This window comes from Chionomys nivalis, chromosome X (assembly GCF_950005125.1).
Source record: "Chionomys nivalis chromosome X, mChiNiv1.1, whole genome shotgun sequence".
NCBI classification, from domain to species: domain Eukaryota; kingdom Metazoa; phylum Chordata; class Mammalia; order Rodentia; family Cricetidae; genus Chionomys; species Chionomys nivalis.
The window spans coordinates 69,505,317-69,531,374 of record NC_080112.1 but is presented as its reverse complement, the minus strand read 5'-3'; the positions used below and the strand labels follow the sequence as shown (position 1 = coordinate 69,531,374).

The following is a 26,058-nucleotide window of genomic DNA, read 5'->3' as shown; positions in this document are numbered from 1 at the left end:
GACAAAGCCTACATTTCCATTGCAGAAATAGTGAGGAAACTTTCAGAGAAGAGGTCTCTCATAGAGGAGATCTCTGGTAATGGACTAAATTTACAAGTTAGGATGGAAGGGTTGGAGGAGCTGGGAGAAATGAGAAAAGGATACAAATAGGGATATACAGAGTCTTTGAGCTATAAGAGTACTAGAAGTGAGGGAGTTCAACAATTTGGGTTTCTTTTGGTTACTACTAAAAATGAGGATAAAGAAGATAAAGCAAGGCTGCAATTGTGGATAGGAAGCTATGAGTTTCTTTTTTTTAATTGAAAATAGATTGTTTTCATATAATTTATTCTGATTACCATTTTCTTCCCCCTAGTTCTCTCAGTGCCTCCTCATCTCCCCTCCCATCCTGTTTTACACACTTTTTGACTCATTAGAAACGAAGAAGAATTAGATACAATACAATAAGATGAAACAAAAACAAACAAATTAGAGTAGGACAAAACAAACAATAAAAAGAGCCAAAGAAAGAACACAAGAAAAACATGTGAGTTTCTGAGGATAAAATGAACCTGTTTTCTTTTTGTCAATGAATTACAGCTTCATTCTACATTGTTAGACAACCCTTTTGAGAAAAAAAATGGATATTCTTTTGTAATAGGCAAGAATATAGACAACTTGCTGCTGTAATTTACCATACTATGTTTGTTCTTTTTAGAATGGGCAACAATTTGTGGCAGTCAAAGCTTTGGAATGTTTATCTCAACTTTCAGAAGACCTAAAAGAAGTACTTGGAGCTTTAAAGTAAGCTGCCCTTCATACTTTTAATTTATAAACTTTGCCAAAACTGCTGATGATATCAAAGCCTTTAAGAACTAGTAATGAAGATGCACAGTTAAAAAAAAAAAGCAAAAGTTAGTGGTTGAACCTTATCTTTCCTGTGTTCCTTTTAGAAAGGAAAATTCTTTGTTCAAAGGGATCTTTTATGTGTAATCCTGAGAGTTAGATTTGACCATGATGACCCTATAGTTGTGACTGGGGAAAAAGAACCCAAAACAGGCTATGTTTGTTCTACTGCTAGTCAGCTCTACTTCAGGCCATGCTTCTCGTGGGAAATAGAGTGAGAGAATTGAAGTTGACATACCAGCATGCATTCAATCAAGTAAATACATAAAATCACTCAGGACACATAACATTTCTTTTCCTTAAATCATTTTTTTCAGTGTTAGAAACAGAACCTAGGGCCTTATCCCTGTGAGGCAAGCAACAACTCCAGCCTCACACCCCTTTTTGAGGTCTCACTATGTAGCCTTGGCTAGCCTGGAACTGGTTGGTCTTGAACCTTCTGCTTCTATCTCCTGACTGCTGTGATGATTACAGTCATACACCACCACACCTGGCCCTCGGTTCACATCATTTTATTTTATTTTATTATTTTAAGTTTTACTTTATTTTAATATTTTATTTTATAAGCAGGATCTTACTATGTATCTCAGACTAACCTTACCCTCCCAAGTGTCGAGATTATAGGAGGTGTACCAGGCTCAGATAGTTTTCCATTCCAAAGTATTTTCAAGTTTGAAATTACCAATGATTCATCATATCATTTTGTAGTAAAGCTTCCAGATTCTTTCAAAGATTAGTGGTTCTTTCTTCTGTGAGACCCCAAAACCAATTACAGCTTTGTTACATAAAAAATAAAGAGTTATACACCATTCTTGATATTTCTGTGTTGATATGAACTTGGAACACTTTGATAGCTTATTATAAATAACAATTTTGTTTTAAACTTATTTTATTAAATTTTATTTCCAAAAATCATAAAATTTGTTTTTATTGCAACCTTTAGAACAATACAAAGATCTACAAATAAGATTAATTTTCCCTTTTTTTCATTTCTACACTCTGAGATACTCAAAGTTAATAAACTGGTATCATAACTTTGACATATTTCTTCCTAAGAATTTCTCTCCCTTTGCTTGATCTTGCTTTAACTGTCATTCTCTCCTTCCCTCTCTCTTTCCTGTTTATAGTGTTGGGAATAGAACCTAGGGCCTCTACCCTAGTTTACTTCTATTGCTGTGATGAAACACCATGATCAAAAGCAACTTGAGGAGGAAAGGGTTTGTTTGTCTTATACATCCTGATCACAGTCCATCACTGAGGGAAGTCAGCAGGATCTGAAGGCGGGGACTTGAGGCAGGAACTAAAGTAGAGACCATGGAGGAGTGCTGCTTACTGGCTTGCTCATCATGGCTTGCTCAGCTTTCTTTTTTTTTTAATTAATTAATTAATTTAAAAACTATCTTTTCTCATTTTACATACCAATTCCAGTTCCCACTCCTTCCCCTCCTAGCGCTCCCTTCGCATCCCCCCACCCCCATCGATTCCTCAGAGAGGGTAAGGTTTCCCATGGGGAGTCAACAAAGTCTAGCATATCACTTTGAGGCAGGACCAAGGCCCTCCCCACTTTACCTAGGCTGAGCAAGGCATCCCTCCAAAGAAAATGAGTTTCAAAAAGACAGTTCTAACAAGAGGAATAAATCCTGGTCTCACTGCCAGTGGCCCCACAGTCTACCCCAGCCATACAAATGTCACACATTCAGAGGGCCTAGTTTGGTCCTGTACTGGTTCCCCCACTGTCATCAGTCTGCTTCCTTATACACCCCAGGACCACCTGCCCAGGAATGGCACCACCCACAGTGGACTGAGCCCACCCACTTCAATCATAAATTAAGAAATGCCTACAGGCCAATCTGATGAAAGCATTTTCTCAATTGAGGTTCCATCATCCAGATCATCTTAGCTTTTGTCAGACTGGGGGAAACTAGCACAGCCTCACACATAGTAGGCAACCACTTTACCACTAATATGCATTTCCTCACACCTGAGAATCTTCTTCTGGATTGTCTTTTGACACAGGTGTCTGGTTCGAATTATTCTTCAACAAGTTTCTCGTATGCCAGAATCTGAAAATAAGTAAGTTTTTTTTTCCATGAGAAATAACGTAATTGCCATTAGAAAATTTAGAGTAGATTTAAATGAAAACCTTATATTGAAATATGTATTGTGTAGTGGATGAAATTAATATATACTTTTAGTCAGTCTTCCTGGTTTCATATTCTATGTGGTTATTTATGAGATATATAGCTTAGATAAGTTTCTTATTATTTTTTCCTTCAGTTTTTCCATCTGTAAAAGGGAAATACCAATGTATATCTCATGGAGTTTCTGTAATTACTCAGTGAATTAATACATTTAAAAGTTAAAAAATGTACTTGGCAGTTTATAATCCCTCACATTTTGCATATGACCTGATTATGATATTGTATCTGTTCCCTCTTTAACAGTAGACTCAATGGAAAGTCACAAAGATTCTGGTTCTCTATTATCTCAGCTTGAACTAGAGAAACACTTTTCTCTTCACAGTGTCCATGGTGTAAGATATCAATAACTGGGACTAGAGAGATGGTTCAGCAGTTAAGAGCACTAACTGCTCTTCCAGGGGAACTGGGTTCAATTCTCAGCACCCACATGGCGGCTCACAGCTCCAGTTTCAGGGGACCCAACACTTTCACAGACATGCATGTGGGCAAAACACGAATGCACATGAAATAAAAATCAGTAAAAAAATAACAACATTTTTTGAAAGGATTTTGTCACCAATTTTTCATTCATAAAATTTATCTTCTGGTGAGTTGAGAGAAAACTTGATTCAAGTTCTTGACTAAATGTAGCTTTCAGAAAATAGCACCCATCTCTTCATTCTATGCTTAGACAAAACTCTGTAACAGACTTTATCTACTGCATGTTCTGTATCTATTGTTTACAATTGGTAGCACTATATTATTTCGACTGAATTATGGAAGAAATATTTATCACTGAGATAACTTGGAATTGTAACATGTTTTGTCATAACACACAATCTGCCCAGGCATACATTGTAGGATTCATCTTTTCTTAACAGGCTTTATCAATCAAATAGAAGAGAATTCAATCTAAAGAATATGAGGCACTTAGAACTTTGCATAATGGCTGCATTTTGACATTAACTTCTAGGCAGCATGATAGTGGTAATGTTGTTATGCTGTTTTAAGAAACATTATCTATCTCCAAGAAGTGACTTCTTGAAATATGTATGGGTGTGATGAAGTGATAGCTGGAAATTTTTTCAAAATAATATGGAAGAAGTAGTTGAGATTTACAGTGGGATGAGATGGGTGAGTTAATAATTGTTGAAGCTGGGTGAGAAGGAAACATGACTTCTCTTTTAACATTGGGACATCTTTGAAATTATCAACAATAAGATTGTTTTTTAAAGGGTGGAAAGTCAGTAAATTCAGAATTCAACTTTAATAGCTGCCATATTCTAAGAGTCCCTTGACTGTGGGACTATTTGTATTTATCTGCATATCTCTGGGACCTAGCTTAGCAACAGGCACATAATTGCCACTCAGCATATTTGAATGTCTGAATATCAGTGTCTTATATTTTCTGTTGATGTTATAAAACACCATGACCAACACAACTTAGAGAAGAAAGTGTCTATTTAGAGCTTAAGATTTCAGAGGGTTAGAGTCCATAGTGGCAGGGTAAGAGCAGCAGCTGAGAGCTCACATCTTAAACTTCAGATAGGAAGCACAGAGTGTATGCACAATGGTACCCCAGAGCCCTACCTCAGTGTCATTATTCCTTTTGGAAGACCACACCACCTAATCATGTCCAAACAAGCACCAATTGGGACCAAGTATTCAAATACCCAAGATTTATGGGGGCATTTCATTCAAATTACCACAATTAACTGTTTTATAAGTGCTTCAGTGCAGGACTTAAAAGTGCTTCATAATCCATATAACTGTAGCACACAGTCAAACCCCACCTGTTAATTCCAATAGGAAAGCGGGTAAAAGAGGATGATGTTGTATATTATATTGGCATTATATTGTCTATAATATTACTAATAAGTTTTAGAACATTAAAATATATATTATTTCTTCTACATATGTAAAGTAACGCAGAACATCTAGAAGATCATTTTTCCAGTAGAGGTCAGCATTTGCTATAATAAAAATTCAACTAACTAGTACTACCTTTCTTTCTTATAGAACTCAGGACCACCAGCCCAGGGATGGCATCACCCACAATGGGCTGGGCCCTCCCCATAAATAACTAATTAAGAAAAAACCTTACAACCAGATCTTATGGAGGCATTTCTCAATTGAGGTTCCCTTCTTTCAGATAACTCTAGCTGGTGTAAAGTCGACATAAAACTATCCCACACACAGTATCTGTGTAAATTATGTGCTTAGTTATTTAAACCAGTTTGTCTTTTACGTATATATGTTTTTGTGTCCTGGGTCTTATTTGTGATACATTTTCCATGACCTTGTCTGGGTTGTTCCATATAGCCACTGAATTAAAGCAGCGGAGTTAATTTTAGCCCTAACTTAAATTCAAACCGATAAAAGTTTTCTATAAAGTCACTATACATAAATTTGTAAAACTTTTAAGATTTGTCCCCAGAAAGCACAAGTATTCAGTAATACTACTTCTGGATATGAGTAGGTTTTGGTATACTTGTGTGTGTGTGTGAGAGAGAGAGAGAAAGAGAGAGAGAGAGAGAGAGAGAGAGAGAGAGAGAGAGAGAGAGAGAGAGAGAGAGAGAGTCTTGCTTTGTTGCTCAGGCTGAGTTTGAACTCACAATTCTTCTGCTGCAGTTTTATTGAACTCATGAATCCAAGTGTAAGTCACTACTCCTGCCTAAAGCCAGTCTTATCCTACTTCCTGCAAATGTCCTTAATTGAGTTTCCTATTGCTTCCATATTCACTCCTCTGACTGAGTTAAATGATCTTCTGTTAAATGCTCATTTTCAGTTTTCCTTTTGTCTTTGAATATTTTACTTTTATTGGGTTAAAACAGAATTTTGTTAACATAACAATGTTACCAAATTTGTATCAGAATATAACAATGAGTTTCATTAAGACATCATAATGCATATATATCACATACTTTGATCTTCATCTTTTGTTACTCTCTCAAATCCCCCTCCCACTGGTCCCTTATTTTATCTTCTAAAATAGTTATGGTTTTCTGTTTTGTTTTGAGACAGGGTTTCTCTGTGTAGCCCTGGACGACCTGGAACTCACTGTGTACATACATGTGTGTATAACAATCATAATAAAGAAAAAGAGGCTATCAACTTGAGAGTTGGGGGTACCATGGGAGGAGTCAGAAGTACTGGGGAGGAAAAAAATAAAATAAAAGAAGTACTGGGGAGGGACTGGAGAAAAAGTGATGTAATTCTATTTCAATTAGGAACATATTTAAGAAAAAATAAACATAAGGGAGGAAAAGCAGTAACTGACCTGATATGGTGGTGCATGTCTTTAACTCCAGTACTACAGAGGCAGAGGCATATAGATCTCTGTGAATTCAAGACTAACCATAGCATATCATGAGTATTCTCACTGATCTTTTGAAAACCTCTGTCCTCTACCTATTTATCCCCCCACCTTGTCAATTCCTTATTACCTTAAAAATTTTGCCTTGCATGGTGTCATGTAGATGGAATAATACAATATAGAACTTTTTCACATAAACATTTTCAATTCCTCCATGTTGTTTTATGACTGATAGTTCATCATATAGCTCATATCAATTCAGTACTGAATGTATTACATGTTGTTTTTCCATTCACCCATTAAAGGGCATCTTAATTGCTTCCATATTTCAAAATGTACTAGTTGGTTTTAAAAGATATTATAAGCATCTGTATGCAGGACTTTGTGTAGTATTAAGTTTTTTGCTCCTTTAGAATCAATACTTAGGAGCAAGATTTCTGGGTTACATCATAGGTAGTAAGTGATGTTGTCTTGTTTTACTTCACATTTGCTTTTCCTTTCTGTTTGTTTATTTTATTTATTTATTTGTGGTTTTTTGATACAGGGTTTCTCTGTGTAATTCTGGCTGCCCTAAAACTCACTCTGTAGACCAGGCTGGCCTCGAACTCTGCCTTCCTCTGCCACCTGATTGCTGGGATTAAATGCATGTGCCACTATGTCTGACTACTTCACATTTTCTTGATGACACATCTGAAGGAGCATCTTTATTTTTAATGTGTCAAATTCTCAAATTTTAGTATTTTAATTTCATTATATCTATTTGTTTATTTTTAGAGGTACACTTGTATTGAAGTCAGAGCATAACTTGGAGGAGTCAGTTCGCTCTTTCCACCCTGTGGGTCCTGGGAATTGAACTCAGGTTGTCAGACTTGGTTACAAGTGCCTTTACCCAACGAGGCATTTTGCTATCCTGAGACAATATCATCCCACATTCTTAACGTCTTTGAGATGTTGACGTAATATTTGATTTCCCTTATTACATAGCTCATTTTTTGCCTTACTTTTGTGTACTAGTTTTTTTCTTTTTTAAAAATTATTTATTTCTTTAACATCCCAGCTGCAGTTTCCCCTCCCCCCTCTCCTCCCAGTCCCTCTGCTTACCCAACTCTGTTCCCACCCTTCAGTCCACTCCCATGGATATCAACAAAACATGGCATATCAAATTGCAGTAAGACTTAAGAGTGCCCCATGTATTAAGGCTGGGCAAAGGACCCAGTATGAGGAGCAGGGTCTCAAAAGCCAGTAAAAGACTCACATACAGCCCCTGTTCCCACTGTTAGGAGTCCCACAAAAGGACCAAGCTGCATAACTGTAACATATATGCAGAGTGCCTAGGTCAGTCCCGTGCAGGCTTCCTGGTTGTCATTTCTGTGAGCCCCTATGAGCCCAGGTTAGTTGATTCTGTGAGTTTTCTTGTGGTGTCTTTGACCCCTCTGGTTCCTACAATCCTTTCTTTCCCTCTTCTGCAGGATTCTCAGATGATGATAGTATACATAAGTAGCTCCCAAAACTACTAGGGAACTCCTTCTGCCAATAAAAACATTTAGTCAAGTGACTGGATACAAGATTAACTCAAAAAAATTAGTAGCCCTCCTATATGCAAACGATAAATGTGCTGAGAAAGAAATCAGAAAATGAACACCCTTTACAATAGTCTCAAATAATATGAAATATCTTGCTGTAACTCTAACCAAGCAAGTGAAAGACAGGTATGACTTGATCTCCTTTTCTTTTTAACCAAAAAAAATCTCCTTTTTTAGAAGGAAGTTGCAGATTTAACCACTGTACTGAACAAGAATTCAAACAGCAGTACTAGTCTAGTAAATGCATCAACTCTCATTTATATAGGACACGGTTACATAGAAAGAGAATGCTTAGGCCATCTTTTTATTAACCTGTATTAATTATACATATTATTAAGTCTTATTTTGACATTTACATATATGCATATATCATACACTGATCATGTCTACCCGTCCTTCTACTTTCTCCTTCCTGTTCGTTCCTGCCCCACAGCCCCTTATCAATCCCTATTATTTCCTCTTCTACTCTCATGTCATTTTTTTTTCAATTTGTGTATGTGAGAGAAAATGTATGATACTTATCTTTTCCATGTTTGGCTTATTTTATTTAATATGATGCCATTCAGTTTTATCTATTTTTCCACTAATAACAAAATTTCATCTTCTTTATGGATGATTAATGCTTCAATATATATGCTGATGAACATCTAGGATGATCCATATTTTGGCTACTATAATTAGTGCAGCCATAAATAGAGGTGTTTGATGGAGGAGGGTCATTTGCCTATTGTTACTTTCATTGGTTAATAAAGAAACTGCTTGGCCTTTGATAGGACAGAAAATTATGTAGGCGGAGTAGACAGAACAGAATGCTGGGAGAAAGAAGCCGAGTCAGGCAGTCGCCATGATTCTCCCACCCAACACAGACGCAGGTTAAGATCTTCCCTGATAAGCCACACCTCGTGGTGCTACACAGAATTTTAGAAATGGGTTAGATCAATATGTAAGAGCTAGCCAATAAGAGGTTATAACTAATGGGCCAGGCAGTATTTAAAAGAATACAATTTCCTTGTAATTATTTTGGGTAAAGCTAGCCGTGCGGAGCTGGGCGGGAAAGCAGCCTACCGCAGTTCCATACTACAGGTGTTCAGATATTTCTTTGTGTGCTGGTTTCATTTCTTTCAGCTACCCAGGATTGGTATACCTGGATCATATAGTAGTTCTATTTTTAATGTTTAAAAGGACTTTTGTACTGTTTTAGAAAATGGCTGGGATAATTTTTATTCCTACCAACAATGAGTAGGTGTTCATTTTTTTTCTGTACATCCTTGGCAGTACTTGTTGTTTTTGAGTTTTCATTTTGTTTTTATAATAACCATTCTAGCTGGAGTGAGATGCAACTTCAGTGTAACTATAATTTGTATTTTTGTGATGACTTAATAATACTATATTTTTTATATTTATTGGCCATTTGTACTTACTCACTTGGAACATGTCTTTTCAGTTCATTTAATTGATTCTATTATTTACTCTTTCAGTGTTATTTTTAAAAATTATATATATATATATTCTGGATATTCATCCCTTACTCAATGATTAGCTAATAGATTTTTCTCCTGTTGTCTATCTTTTCCTAGATTATTTCCTTTGTTATCCAGAAGCTTTTTAATTGGATATCATTTCATTTATGAATTCTTGCTTTTGTTTGTCCTATTAAAGAAAACATTGCCTGTGTCAATATTTTAAAGTGTTTGTCCTGTTTTCTTGAAATAGTTTCATGTTTCACATTAAAGCCTTTTATCATTTTAACTTGATTTTTTATCTCAGGTTGAGAGGCATTGCTTTAGTTTTAGTCTTTTATATGCTGATACCCAGTTTCCTCACCACCATTTATTAAAAGGCTACTCTTCTCCAGTGCATGTTTTTGAGGCAGGGTCTCACGCCTAGCCCAGAGTGGCTGTGAATTTACTGTGTAGCTCAGTTTGGCCTTGAACTCACAACAATCTTCCTGTTTCCACCTTCCAGGTGCTGGGATTACAGGCATGTGCCACTATGCCCAGTCATAGATCTTTGGAAGATGCTTATCCAAACCGTTACAATATTTCTTCACTGTTCTAAGTAACACTGATAAAAAGCTTTGTGCAAACATCTCTAACTGGATTCTATCCTGGACCAAAGATTATATACAAAAAAAGGTTTATTTGTTTGATGGTTTGAGACAGACTCTTACCAATTTAGTCTCTTTAGAGTCAAAAATAAAATTTAATTTTAGTCAAGGCACTTAACCATTTGAAAAAAGGGCTTAGACCATATAATCTTTTGGTACCTTCATGGAGAATCTGGGCTCTTTATTCTATTCCATTTATCTCTGAGTCTGTTTTATGCCAGTATCATGTAGTTTTTATTACTATGACCCTGTAACATATTTTAAAGTCAGATATTGCTATATTGCTCTTTTTATTTTTATTTATTTATTTATTTTTATTCTTTTTTAATTAAGATTTCCATCTGCTCCCCGTTTCCCATTTCCCTCCCCCTCCTCCCACATATTGCCCCCTCCCCACACTCCCTTCCCCCTATCCCCACTCCTCTTCTCCTCCCCCCACTCCATTCCCCCTCCCTCTCGATACTGAAGAGCAGTCCAAATTCCCTGCCCTGCGGGGAAGACCAAGGTCCTCCCACTTCTATCTAGGTCCAGGAAGGTGAGCGTCTAAACAGGCTAAGCTCCCACAAAGCCAGTTCATGTATTAGGATCGAAACCTAGTGCCATTGTCCTTGGCTTCTCATCAGCCTTCATTGTCCACCATGCTCAGAGAGTCCAGTTTCAACCCATGCTTATTCAGTCCCAGTCCAGCTGGCCTTGGTGGGCTCCCAATAGATCAGTTCCACTGTCACAGTGGGTGGGTGCACCCCTCATGGTCCTGACTTCCTTGCTCATGTTCTCCCTCCTTCTGCTCCTCATTTGGACCTTAAGAGCTCAGACCGTTGCTCAAAATTGGGTCTCTGTCTCTATCTCGATCCATTGCCAGATGAAGGTTCTAAGGTGATATGCAAGATATTCATCAGTATAGGATAGGGTCATTTCAGGTTCCCTCTCCTCAGTTGCCCAAGGTACCAGCTGGGGACATCTCCCTGGACACCTGCGAGCCCTCTAGAGTCAAGTCTCTTGCCAACCCTAAGATGGCTCCCTTAGTTAGGATATATATATATATATATATATATATATATATATATATATATATATATACTTCGTCTCCTCCCTTCTCACGTTTCTCACCCCATTTCCCCTTAGCCCCATGCCACCTCACCCGCAAGTTCCCAGTTTTTGCCCTGCAATCTTGTCTACTTCCCCTATCCAGGCGGATGACTATACGTTTTTCTTTGGGTTCACTTTCTTATTTAGCTTCTCTAGGATCACAAATTATATGCTCAATGTCCCTTATTTATGGCTAGAAACCAATTATGAGTGAGTACATCCCATGTTCCTCTTTTTGGGTCTGGGATACCTCACTCAGGATAGTGTTTTCTATTTCTATCCATTTGCATGGAAAATTCAAGAAGTCATTGTTTTTTACCACTGAGTAGTACTCTAATATGTATATATTCCACACTTTCTTCATCCATTCCTCCATTGAAGGGCATCTAGGTTGTTTCCAGGTTCTGGCTATTACAAACAATGCTGCTAAGAACATAGTTGAACAGATACTTTTGTCATATGATAGGGCATCTCTTGGGTATATTCCCAAGAGTGGTATTACTGGATCTTGGGGTAGGTTGATCCCAAATTTCCTGAGAAATCGCCACACTGATTTCCAAAGTGGTTGCACAAGTTTGCATTCCCACCAGCAATGGATGAGTGTGCCCCTTACTCCACAACCTCTCCAGCAAAGGCTATCATTGGTGTTTTTGATTTTAGCCATTCTGACAGGTGTAAGATGGTATCTCAAAGTTGTTTTAATTTGCATTTCCCTTATCGCTAAGGAGGTTGAGCATGACCTTAAGTGTCTTTTGGCCATTTGAATTTCTTCTGTTGAGAATTCTCTGTTCAGTTCAGTGCCCCATTTTTTAATTGGGTTAATTAGCATTTTAAAGTCTAGTTTCAGCCAGGCAGTGGTGGCGCACGCCTTTAATCCCAGCACTCGGGAGGCAGAGGCAGGCGGATCTCTGTGAGTTCGAGACCAGCCTGGTCTACAAGAGCTAGTTCCAGGACAGGCTCCAAAACCACAGAGAAACCCTGTCTCAAAAACCAAAAATAAATAAATAAATAAATAAATAAATAAATAAATAAATAAATAAATAAAAATAAAGTCTAGTTTCTTGAGTTCTTTATATATTTTGGAGATCAGACCTTTGTCTGTTGCAGGGCTGGTGAAGATCTTCTCCCAGTCAGTGGGTTGCCTTTTTGTCTTAGTGACAGTGTCCTTTGCTTTACAGAAGCTTCTCAGTTTCAGGAGGTCCCATTTATTCAATGTTGTGTGTTCAGACTGATATTGAGGTCTTTAATCCATTTGGACTTGAGTTTTGTGCATGGCGATGGATTGGGAGGATCAACATAGTAAAAATGGCAATTCTACCAAGGGCAATTTATAGATTCAATGCAATCCCCATTAAAATCCCATCAAAATTCTTCACAGATCTTGAGAGGACATTAATCAACTTTATATGGAAAAACAAAAAACCCAGGATAGCCAAAACAATCTTATATAATAAAGGATCGTCTGGAGGCATTACCATCCCTGACTTCAAACTCTATTACAGAGCTTCAGTATTGAAAACAGCTTGGTATTGGCATAAAAACAGAGAAGTCGATCAATGGAACCGAGTAGAAGACCCTGATTTTAACCCACAAACATATGAATACCTGATTTTTGATAAAGGAGCTAAAAGTATTCAATGGAAAAAAGAGAGCATCTTCAACAAATGGTGCTGGCAGAACTGGTTGTCAACCTGTAGAAGAATGAAAATAGATCCATATATATATTGCTCTTTTTAGTCAAGAATTGCTTTTGACTTTTCAAGTTCTTTTGTGGTTCCATGTGAACATTAGGATTTTTTCTATATCTGTGTCACTGATGTTTAGATGGGGATTTCATTAACTATCTAGATCAAATTAAGCTGTCTCATTAGGCAATACAATTGCCTTTACCTCGGTTTTGCCAGATAAAAACACAACTTGTCCCATAAGGACTTTAGGAATATTAACATGAAAGACTATAAAATAGCTGGGCATGGTGGCACAAGCCTTTAGTCCCAGCACTTGGGAAGCAGAAGTAGGCAGATTCGAGGCCAACGTGGTCTACCTAGCAAGTTCCAGGACAATTAGGACTACAAAGACAGACCCTGTAATTTTTTTTAAAGGAAATCTATAAAATACAGTTGTAGTTCCCTGTTTAGAGATAATCCTGTTTCCAGCACTTGTAGTTGTAGCTACTTTGATAGGGTGACAAACAGAACATTGAGGTAATATGAAGGAGATAAAAAGAAACCCCACATAGTCTTCATGTCAGTATTTAATCCCTTGGGAAGAATCGTATTTATACCAACATTCTTTCCAGCCTCTTTCTCCTAGTTCACTAGAACTAGACTATCTATTGGGGATACTCTCCCTTAGTGCCCCTCATATCTTGCACACTTATCAAGATTTGTAATCCAGCCTATATCCCACTCATTATTTCATCTCATCATTCTTTGTATTTTTTATCTTTAAAATACATATATATTAAAATACATAGTATTTCCAATTAAGAATTTCTGCATGACATTTTATTCCTATATTGATCCATATATACATTATTATATCTGTTAAATAGCAACAGGTTTTGTAGGAATATTTAACAAACTTCCTTAGTTATGCAACAATAAGCTTGCTGAGTACTTTGTCGAAAGTGCTATGCTTCTGTCTGCAAAACCTTATGAGACTTAAAGTATAATAAAGTGAAAACTCAATTTATTTTTTTCATAATTCTTTTCACATACATTGGTAGAAATGTCAGATGAGCAGGTTACAGAAAAATGGGGGAAACTCAGATATTGCTTTGTGGGAGCCTAGCCTGTTTGGAGGCTCACCTTCCTAGACCTGGATGGAGGGGGGAGGACCTTGGACTTCCCACAGGGCAGGGAACCCTGACTGCTCTTTGGACTGGAGAGGGAGGGGGAGAGGAGTGGGGGGAGGGGGAGGGAAATGGGAGGCGGGGAGGAGGCGGAATTTTTTAATAAAAAAAAAAAGAAAGAAATGGAAGGGCTAAAAATAAGAAAGGAAGAAGTCAGTTTCTTTACTATAGGTGATGCTCAGCTCCTTCTAAAGAGCCCACTAGAAACTCTGTGTCTGACTTAATATCCCTGTGACTATTGGGTCAATCCTTTGAAATGTAGAAACAAACCACTAGGGTCTACCATTCTTTGTATTTTTACGTTTACATTCTATGAGCTTATCATTAAGAGGCTTTGCTTTCATCGCTAGGTTTTGGTTTTACAGTACTAGGGGTGTGAGCATTTTCCAGTCAGACTGTATCTATTCTTATAAATCATTTAAATAAAAGATATACAACTTTTATATAAAGTTTGAACCTACATTTTAGTCAGGTGCCCTACCACTAAACTATATTCCCAGCCCTATCCCGCACTGTTTTTAACAACCATTGTTTAAATTGCCTGTTCTTCATCTCTGTTACTCAGAGGAAGAACTTTGGCCATTGTTAGTAAGAATTGTAAAGTGTGATTTTTTTTTTTTAGTCTGAGGAAATGTGACTCAGCAGGTCACACCAACATGATATATTCTGTTCTAGTTGTTTTATACCATGGTGAGCATTTTTATACAGCACCAGGCAAGCAAAAATCACTTTAGAGTTACTATCTATTCCCATTAAGATCTCCTGTGACTATCAGCATCAATTCAGTCTGCTAGCTGATCTCAGGGCCATCTTCAACTGTTGTCTCTCCTTGGAAAACAGAACAGTTGTTGGCCTTCTGTACCTTGGAGGGTATAAAAAGGTTGTATCAACACCCAGCCTCTCTCTGCATTAATGCAGTGCCCTGATGTTCACTCATTTCATCACACCAGGTGGCCAATTCAAGGGAGCATACAGGGATATCTACTTGATAGCTCCAATCACCTTCTAAATCGAGCAGGTGCTTCTGATAAATAGCAGCAGGTCCAATTCTAATGTACCTCTAGGACTCCCATAGTGGTTTTCCATAGGGCTGTGCCTCATAAATACATCCTTTGAAAGACCAATTTTCCACTACCCTTCTGTCTGATTATATGGCCAGGCCTTTAGTCCCTGCCCATGAGTCAGTACCCAAACACATGCCAATGCAAATCCAGGCCTCAGATATTTCTGACTGGCCCAGACAGGAAATCCAAGGTCCCCTTTTCCAAATTCATTAATTGCTAGTCTGACTTGCAGTACTCAGCGAAACACTTGACTTATTTTACAGTTTACTATAAATTGTTAGTTCAGAAAGAGCTGGATGAAACATATACATGACACAAAGTGCTAGACAGTATAGGGTGTTCTTGCCCTCTCCTGGGTAACCATTATCCCAGTACCTCAAAGTGTTCACCAGTCTTCAAGATATATATAGAGAGATATATAAATATATATTATATAATTTCATTTTACATTCCAACCCCAATTCTCCCTCCCACCCCTCCTTCTGTCCCCTTACCTCCCCCCATGTCTAGAAGTTCTTTAGGCCCACTTTTAATTGAGTTGTCTTCTTTGTGTTGAGTCTTATGAATTCTTTATATACTTTAGATGTCAGTTATTTATCTGATGTGTCTTTTTCAGGTATTTTCTACCAATCTGTGGCTTGTCTTTATTGTCTTGATACTGAATTGTGAAAAATAGGAGTTTTTGATTTTAAAGTGGCCTAGTTTATCAAGCATTGCTCCAATATACCATACATTGTTGTTGGTTTTTACTCTTCACTCTTTGCTCTTTGGCTTTTTGGGGGGGCCTCCACTCAGCTCCCATATAGATCACATATGGAGTCTTATTCTTACTTATGAATACATGGCCTTAGTGTGGCTTATTTCTAGCCAGATTTTCTTAAATTATCCTGTCTACCTTTTGCCTCTGTATTTCTGAATACCTTTCTTTCTGTGTATCTTTATCCGTGGCTTGCTGTGTAACTGGGTGGCTGTCTCCTGGAGTCCTCCTCCTTCTCTAGCTCCAAAAGCTTTTTCACCCCAGATTTCTTCTCCCACTTGTTCTCTCTGCCTACCAGTTCTGTCTATCCTTTTCTGCCAAGCTATTGGCCGTTCAACTCTTTATTTAAACCAATCAAGCATTTTAAAAAGATAAAGTAACACAGCTTCACAGTTAAACAAATGCAACATAAAAGACTGCAACACATCTATGCATCATTAAACAAATGTTCCACAGCATAAACAATTGTAACACCCTTTGTCTACATAAAAATGAAAGGTTTTAACTTTAACATAGTAAAACTGTATACAACAAAAGCAGTTGTCAAGTAAGAATTACATTTACAATATTCAGTCTATATGTATTTAGTGAATTCAGAGAAAATTTCGATCTTATCTTAGTGATTCCAAAGTTTTATACATTATTTACTTTCTGTCATTGCTAAGGAAAACTATGCCTCTAATTATTTAGTCTTTAGCTCCATCAAAGACCCAGAAGGATATAATATTACCAGAGTAAACAGGAAGTACATTGCAAGCAACTCTCAAAACTCTAGAAATGACAGAGACATCTGACTGCCTGGACAGTCACCCAAAGTTCCTCTGCAATGTTGGGACATCCATCTTCATCATACAGGCCTAGAGTATCTGGCAGACTTTGCAGTGAAGCAGGAAATAGGAAGGACTGCTCTGCTTTGTACTGACAGTTTGTCAGCCTCTTTCCTCTGTGCTCTGCAGAATTTCCGGCAGACTCTTTGTGAAGCAGGAACCCTGAAGGACCATTCCACCTTTGTTTTGGCAAAGTTCAGCAGTCACTTTCCTGAGGGTCCTACATTTCCAATTTATACATCATACTGTAAAGCAATCAAGGCAAAAGAAGTATCTTTCCCAAATTGATTACCTTACCACAATGAAAGCAAACTACTATGGAGTTTCTTCAATGCCCATCATCCTTTTATAAAGTAAATTGATGCTTCCAGGAGCAGATGTGTCTCATTTTATTAAAATCCCCATGTTAACAAAACATTTTAAATGCCATATTTTATATGTATTTGAAATGTTTGAAGACCATTTATCTATGGAAAATATATCTCTGTATGATCTTGAAAACATGTCTAATGTGACTACAAGTCTGATGACCATAGATTAGCTATTAACCTCATTTCTACATTGCATTTTAAAAATGAGCTGCATAAGCACAATACCCCAAACAAGAGTAGAAACATATATGAGGTATAACAAAATAACTTTAAATTTGTATTAATAAATCATATTCTCCTAAATGATAAAAAACATCCATAACTCACCAAATACCCAACAACCTCCCATACACCCTTCTTGGGAAGGGTAGGTATCACGTTCTCCAAACTGATTCCTGCTGTCTGCGGGAAAAGGCATCTTTAAGGGTTCCTGAGAAAATTTAAGATAATGACCAAGTGCTGAGAAGACCAGCTATTACCTTTGTTGATATATATCACTTGTCAAGATTCAGGAGGTCTCCCTTTATCAAGCCTGATCCATGTCATTCCTGAAGGGACCCACAGCCTCCTGTCTCCTGTGGGGACAAAAGCAGGAACACTTCTCCAAAGCATTTTTATTTTTTTATTTTTGGATTTTTCGAGACAGGGTTTCTCTGCAGTTTTTTGTTTTCTTTTTTGTTTGTTTGTTTGTTTTTTGTTTTGTTCCTGTCCTGGAACTGCTCTTGTAGACCAGGCTGGCCTCGAATTCACAAAGATCCTCCTGCCTCTGCCTCCCGAGTGCTGGGATTAAAGGCGTGCGCCACCACCGCCCGGCTCCAAAGCATTTTTAACTTCCATTTGACAAATGCATTTTGACTTCTTTTTTAAAGTTAAGCTAGCCCTAATGTATCGAAGTTGGTTCATTTTTGCAGTCCTCTTCAAAAGCCCATATTTGCCAGTAGTTGTTTCCTCATCAGCATTCAAAAAATTCAGAACCAACACAATACTGTATAGGAGCCAGACTCCTTGTGTGTTTCCCATCTTACGTGGCTTTTTTCTTTTATATTACTTTTATAAAGACCTTATTATTTTTAAAACTATTTATGTCTTTCTCTGACTGTCTATACCCATATTCTTTTTTTTGTTTTTTTTTCTTTTTATTATTATTATGATTAAAAATTTCCACCTCCTCCCATTTCCCTCCCTCATCCCTCACTTCTCCTCCCCCTCCCTCTCCAGTCCAAAGAGCAGTCAGGGTTTCCTGCCCTGTGGGAAGTCCAAGGTCCTCCCCCCTCCATCCAGGTCTAGGAAGGTGAGCATCCAAACAGACTAGGCTCCCACAAAGCCAGTACATGCAGTAGGGTCAAAACCCAGTGCCATTGTCCTTGGCTTCTCAGTCAGCCCTCATTGACCGCCACATTCAGAGAGTCCGGTTTGATCGCATGCTCCATCAGTCCCAGTCCAGCTGGCCTTGGTGAGCTCCCATTGGATCAGCCCCGCCATCTCAGTGGGTGGGCACACCCCTCACAGTCCTGACTTCTTTGCTCATGTTCTCCCTCCTTCTGCTCCTCATTTGGTCCTTGGGAGCTCAGTCCAGTGCTCCAATGTGGGTCTCTGTCTCTATCTCCATCCATCGCCAGATGAAGGTTCTATGGTGATATGCAAGATATTCATCAGTATGGCTATAGGATAGGGTCATTTCAGACTCCCTCTTGTCAGCTGCCCAAGGAACTAGCTAGGAACATCCCCTTGGACACATGGGAACCCCTCTAGAGCCAAGACTCTAGCCAAACCTAAAATGGCTCCTTAGTTAAGATATCTTCTTCCCTGCTCCCATATCCACCCTTCCTCCATCCCAACTGTCTCATTCCCTCAAGCTCTCCCCATCCTCCCCTTCTCCCTTTTCTCTCCCCATCTCTCCTTACCCCCACCCGACCCCCACCCCCAAGTTCCCAATTTTTGCCTGGCAATCTTGTCTACTTCCAATATCCAGGAGGATAACTATATGTTTTCCTTGGGGTTCACCTTCTTATTTAGCTTCTCTAGGATCATGAATTATAGGCTCAATATCCTTTCTTTCTTAAGCCTGTGCACATTATAAAACACACTGGAACCTGTTTAGAGGTTTTTTCCCCACCTGGACCTCTTTTACTGCATGTTTCTAGTCTTTTTGACTGTTTGCACAAACCTAAAACTGCTAAGCTACACCTGGATTCTCTGCTAGGCTTTCGGCTGACTCTGCCTGCTTCTAGGTTTGTGAGAGCCACGCCTAACGCTCATGGCCTGGATGGAGGTTCTTCTGACCAGGAACTGCAATCAACCCTCCTATAGCTTTAGAGTGCTGACGCTTATGCTGTGGCAGGCGTTTTTACTTCGTTTTTAGTTCCTACCCAATGTACTAGCTGCTCAAGGGCTCACAAACAGGCAGAAACTCTTTTTTATGCTTTTTTAAAGAAAACAAACTATCTTTTTTTTATATACATACCAATCCAAGTTCCCACTCCTTCCCCTCCTCCCATTCCCTCCACTTACCCCCCCACCCCACCCCCATCCACTCCTCAGAGAGGGTAAGGCACATTGCTTTGGGGAAGGTTCAAGGCCCTCCCTACTATATCTAGGCTGAGCAAGGTATCCATCCAAAGAGAATGGGTTCCCAAAAAGCCAGTACAAGCAGTAGGGATAAATCCTGGTGCCACTGCCAGTGTCTCCACAGTCTGCCCCAGCCATGCAACTGTCAATTCCATTCAGAGGGACTAGTTCAGACCTATGCTGCTTCCTTCCCTGTCCAGCTGGAGTTGATGAACTCCCATTAGCTCAGGTAAACTGTTTCAATGGATGACCCCATTATGATCTTGACTTTCCAAATAGATCTATATATGTTTTCCTTAGGGTTCACCTTATTACTTAACTCTCTAGGATCATGAACTATAAGCTCAAGAAGCTGTATCCTCTTTTTTTAACCAGCTTTCTCAGGCCCTACATGGAAATTTAAGAGCCTCATATGCCAAAATGCATATACCATTCTATCTAAAAAGGAATGAGTGTATTCAAGGTCATATATGTTTTCTTTGATGTTATTGTACGTGAGTTTTATACTTTTGTTACTTACATTTAGGTCCATGGTCTGTTTTTAGCTAGTTATTATAAAAAGAAAGGTCTATGTATGCATTATATATTTTGCACATGAATGTCTCATTGTTTCACTACTGTCTCAAAGAATACCTTTGCTCCTTTGTCAAAAATCGGTTGACTAAATTTATGAAGGCCTGCATCAAGTCTCCCCACTTGCTTGATGAGAGATACTGTAGGGAAAAGTATCTAGAACGTAGTTAGGAATTGTGCTGGTTTTGTCGAGTGGTGGTTGTAGGGTCTCCTTTAGGATCCATGGCTTCACTAGCCCTGAGTATTTGGCTAGGTTTCCAGTGCCAGGAATGATTTTCCTCTTGTTAAGTGGGAAGTCCATTTAGAGAACTTTTGATTACCTCCAGAGTATGGATCACACTACTGCCATGTTGTCATTTGTTGTGGTTTCATTGTTGTAATAGCTGGATAGGTTTGCTGGTTGTTTCCCTCCTTAGGAAACGTTCGTGGTACCTTCTGGGAGTCCTCAGGGAGGAGGCATTCAGGTCAGTTCCAGCTCAGTATCCTCTAGGTCCCTTGTCTGAAGTACATGGTATCTTCAGCAATAGGTATTTATCTTCCGCCTTTAGGAGGAAAACAAGGGCATTATCAGTAGCTTGTAATATTTTGAGAGTCTCTTGGACAACAGCCCTGATCAACAACTCATGCCTGGTACTGAATTTTTGTCATATGTGTTTGGCTCTTGAAAGAACTATTGTCAGACCAGATGAGAAAATTTCATTTCTCTCTCTCTCTCTCTCTCTCTCTCTCTCTCTCTATATATATATATATATATATATATATATATATATATATATATATATATGTGTGTGTGTGTGTGTGTATGTATATATGTATATATATGTGTGTGTGTGTTTACACATATATATGTATATATATACACATATATATCACATGTATATGTTGGTATACAACATGCTGACTTACTTGTATTATAGGTTTTTTTTAAGGTAGATAGTTAATAGTATAATTCATTATGACTTTTTCAGATGTTCTTATTGTTATTTCCCCCTCTTCTTTCTGTCTGTATTTATCTCCTTGCCCCTCTCTAATGAGAGGCCTCTCCATTCCTGCCCCACCCTATCCTCTCTCTATTGATTCCCAACCCCAGCAATGGTCCCTTTTTCCTTTTCTGGTTTCTACAGTTACTCCAGGATATGTACTCACGTCTGAAGATTTGGAGCTAGTAACCTCTGATGACAGAATATACAACATTTTTGTCTTTCTGAGTCTGGGTTACCTCACTCGATATAATTTTTATAGCTCTATCTGTTTACCTACAAAGTTCTTGATTTCATTTTTTTACAGCTGAATAGTAGTACATAGTATATATGTGCTACATTTTCTTTATGCAGTCATTGGTTGAGGGACCCTTGACGTTGTTTCTGTTTCCTAGTTATTGTGTGTAGAGCAGCAATGAACATAGCCAAGCAAGTATCTGTGGAGTAGTCCTCTGAGTCCTTTGGGTACATGCAAGGAGTGGTACAGCTGGGTCGTATGATAGATTTATTCTTACCTTTCTGGTAATTCTCCACACTGATTTCCAGAGTGGTTGCACCAGTTTACAATCTTACCAGGAGTGAATGAGGGGGTGTTTTTTCCCCACACACCTCCAGAATTTGTAGTAAGTTGTTTTATTGATCTTTGTCATTCTGCTGGGGTAAAATGAATTCTCTAATAAGAGTTTTGATTTGCTAATAGTTTCCTAATTGCTAGAGACCATGAACATTTTAAAAAATATTTATTTTTTAATTTTATTTTATATTCCCACCGCAGTTTTTCCTCCCACCACACCTCTTGCCCTCCTCACCTCCTCCCAGCCCACCCCCCATTCGTTCCTTCCAATGGGTAAGGGCTCTTACGGGGAGTCAACAAAGTCTGGCACATTAATTTGGGCAAGACTAAGCCCCTTCCCCCGCATTAAGGCTGAGCATTGCATCCCACCATAGGGAATGGGCTCTCGTTCCACGGACAGATCCTGGTCCTACTGACAGGGTCCCTCAGATAGTCTAAGCTTCATCACTGTTACAGAGAAAAATGCTGTCTTGAAGAGCCAAAAAAATCTCTCTTTCATTACTCTCCCACTCCGTCCCTTTGAGATATTTCTTAGTCATTTTTTCTTCTTTTGAGAACTCTTTCTATTCAGGTCCCAGGCTCATTTTTTTTATTATTATTGAAAATCCATACAATATATTCCGATCACAGTTTCCCTTCTCCTCTCCTCCCATATCCTCTTCCACCTTCCTACTCACCCAATTCCACACCTTTTTCTCTTTCTCTTTTGAAAACCCGCAGGCAAACAAACAAAAAAAACCCATACAAACCAGAATATATATGAAAAATAAAAAAGCACAAAAAGTGCACACTATAAAACATATAGAAACACAAAAATCGGAAACCATCATATACAAGAAAAGATCAGTAAGATTTTTAAAAAGTACACAAACAAAGCAATATGAGGCAAAAAAAAACCTACACCATTGATTACCATTGGCTTCATTTTGTGTTGGCATTTACTGCTGGGCATGGGGCCTTACCCTAAGTGTGGTTTATGTACGCCATGAGATTTCATTGGAGAAAACTAATTTTACCTTTGCAAGCAGTTGACAATTGGAGATTGCTTTTCGGTTAGAAATGGGAAGATTGCTTTTTGGTTAGAAAAGGGAACTGATGTTCAGTTCTTCCTCTCAACTCTGGAGCTCTGCCTGGCTTGAACCTGTGCACGTTGCCCCAGTTTCTGTGAGTTCATCAGTCTTGTTGTGTCTGGAAAACAAGGTTTCCTTGGAGTCATCCATCCCCTCTGGCTCTTGTAATCTTTCTATCTCCTCTTTCCGCATAGCTCCCTGAGTCCTGAGGGGAGGGTTTTGATGAAGATATCCCATTTATGACTGTCTGTTCCCAAGTGACTCACTCTTTGTCCAGTTTGACTGTATTTGTTCCAATCTACAGAAGGAAGACGCTTCTCTAATGATGGTTTAGGAAAATACAGATCTATGGATGTAACAGAATATAATTGGGAGTTATTTTATTGCTATATTACTTTAATAGAAGAGTAGTATTTGGTTTTTTCATAGGCCTGTGACCTATCTAGTTTCAGACACCCAAGAAGTGTCAGGCATGGGCTCTGTCTTGTAGAATGAACCTTGAATCCAATCAGATATGGTTGGTTACTCCCACAATGTTTGTGCCACTATTGTACCATTGTAGCATGCAGGTATGTCACCACTGTAGATCGCAGGGTTTATAGCTGGATTAATGAAGGCTCTAGAGGCAGCAATTCAACCTCTCTGTGTTCAGCATGTGTGTCCTGGTTCAAACCTTGAGTGTGGAGGTAGATCTGGCAGGGTGGAGAGGTTTGACATGGTGTGGGAGGTACCAATGGATCAGAGTGGGCAGGGTGGGTCCTGGGGGGATCCTATAGATTAGTTACTGTTCAGATAGCAGTGGCCTGACTAAGCTGGGGCACTGGACTTAGGACTTGGGATAGATCTAATGGGTTTGGGATGGTTAGTAAGGAAGAGGACTAGGAAGACTCACTAGGTTAGACCTTGGAGAAGGATGTATGGGGTTTTACTTGGTAGAAAGGTTGGATGCAGCATGGGAGAGACTTGTTGGTTGGGGTAAGCAGGACAGGTCCTCTATTTGGAATCATTTTTTAATTTCAAATTCCATTTGTTCTTTGTTGATATAGGAAAGTACTCGATGTCTATATATTTACCTTGTAGTCTGAAACCCTGTGGTGACTATTTATGAATTCCAATATTTAAGGTGAGAGTAGGTAGAGTTTGGGGGAGCTGGTGGAGTCAGTTGTTTTTATTCTCTAGAGAGCCAAGTCACCTGAGAACAAATACAGTTCCTTCACACCTCTCTGAATACCTATCTCCCCATTTTATTGTCTTATGTAATAGATAGGTGTCTTGGCCCACTAAAAATATGACAGATAAAAAGTCTTCTATTTACTTCCAGTGGTAGGGATCAAACATGGGACCATGTGCATGTGAGACAGGTGCTCTCTCACTGGCTTACATCCTCAACTTTCCATTTAGATGCTTACGATAAAATGCTGTACAACAGAAATTGCTTACAATTCTAAGTGCCAGAAAGTTTACATTGGCAAGGCATAGACTCAATGTCTTTTGACCATTTTCTTAGAAATAGTCATGTTCTTTTTTTTTATTGAAAAAAATTTCCACCTCCTCCCAGCCTCCCATTTCCCTCCCCCTCCTCTCCCCCTCCCCCCACTCCTTTCCCCCTCCCTCTCTAGTCCAAAGAGCAGTCAGGGTTCCCTGCACTGTGGAAAGTCCAAGGCCCTCCCCACTCCATCCAGGTCTAGGAAGGTGAGCATCCAAACAGACTAGGCTCCCACAAAGCCAGAACTTGAAGTAGAATCAATAGTCATGTTCTTATTTATTTTTTGTTTTTCTAAATATGTCTTTCTTTTCTTCTCCTTTAAAAGTTTTTATAGAGTACAGAATTGAAACTTGGTCATTTTTTTCTCTCAATATTTTAAATGTTTGACTCTACTGTCTTTTTTGTGAGGTTTTTGGTGTGGTTTGGACATAGGTTGAGGTCCCGGGTCCTTTGTGATTGAAGTCTTGGCTCACAGGAAGGCAATATTGAGAGATTTTGTGATATGGAAGCAGGGCCTAGTTGGAAGTCCTTTGATCACTGGGAGTGTATCCTCAGAGGGGATTGTAGGAATCCCAGTTTCTTCCCTCCTCCTGTATGATTTTCTGCTTGGCTATGTAAGCGCTTCTACATGCATGTGCTCCTGACTGGTGTGGTGTGATCTGCCACTCCTGCCAAACATGTCAGCTGTATGATAAATAAACCTGGTTTTAACACACACACACACACACACAGAGAGAGAGAGAGAGAGAGAGAGAGAGAGAGAGAGAGAGTCCTAATCTGATCATTTTATCATCTCTCCCATCTCTGTCTAATGCTGCTCTGTGTCTTCAAATTACTTTTTGCCTTTTAGTATGATTTTCTATTTCCTCAAGAGATAGACATGATGTGTCAAGTTAAAAGAACTGCTGCAAATATGCTATTTAGTTGTGTGGTGGTGAGTTATTGGGAAGAGAAATAGTTCTACTATTTCCTCTACCCCCCCCCCATTTATATGTACACGGTGGCTTAAGTAAACTGGTTTTAGCTAGTTCCATTGAGTCAAGCTCTAGAAATACACCCAAAGGTTAGACTCTTGTAAAGTAGCTTGCTTAGAGGGCAGGTATTATTTTGAAAGAACATAACAAGGTAGCTCAGCTGGTAAAGGCTCTTGCTAAGCAAGCCTGGCAACCTGAGTTTGCTCTCTGGATAAAGATGGAAGTATAGAACTAACTCCACAAGGTTGTCCTCCGCCCTTCAGACACGCACTGTGGCATTTATATCCACACACAGTAATAAGAAATAATTTTTAAAAGAGCATAGGGGCTGGGGCAGTGGCTCATCCGTTAAGAGTTATGGTGTACTTGTAGAGGACCTGAATTTGGTTTAGCGCCCACATGGTGGATTACCATCCACAACTCCAGTTTCAGGGGAATCTGACACTCTCATCTGACCACCATGGACTCCAAGCAAAATATATGTTGCATGTGCATATATGCAAGCAAAATACTCATATACACAAAATAAAAACATATTTTTTAAAGAACGTGGTATTCTGGAACATTTCAAAATGATTCGCTTTCCCCATGCTTGCCAGAAACATGACGGGATTTTTCTCCAGTGCCTACTGTGAGTACCTGGCTAAGCTATGGAGCTGAATTTTGTAAAAGTGTTGAGGCCTCCTTTATGACTGGATCACCTTGTAGTTTTTAGCTCTAAGACTTGTCCAGGATAAGCATCCAGTGATTTGCCAACCATAATCCAGCTTTTCTCACTAAGGCTTTAGTTCTCCCCATCA

At 38.9% G+C, this 26,058-nt stretch overlaps 1 protein-coding gene across 1 annotated transcript in view; it reads left to right on the top strand.

Annotated features, from left to right (window-relative positions):
* Tex11 (testis expressed 11) overlaps positions 1-26,058 on the top strand; it is a 301,187-nt gene that overhangs the window by 207,642 nt on the left and 67,487 nt on the right. Inside the window, exons 17-18 of the mRNA XM_057760677.1 lie at positions 698-783; positions 2,902-2,958. Of these exons, the coding sequence (XP_057616660.1) occupies positions 698-783; positions 2,902-2,958 (143 nt within the window). The remainder of the gene's footprint in view (positions 1-697; positions 784-2,901; positions 2,959-26,058) is intronic.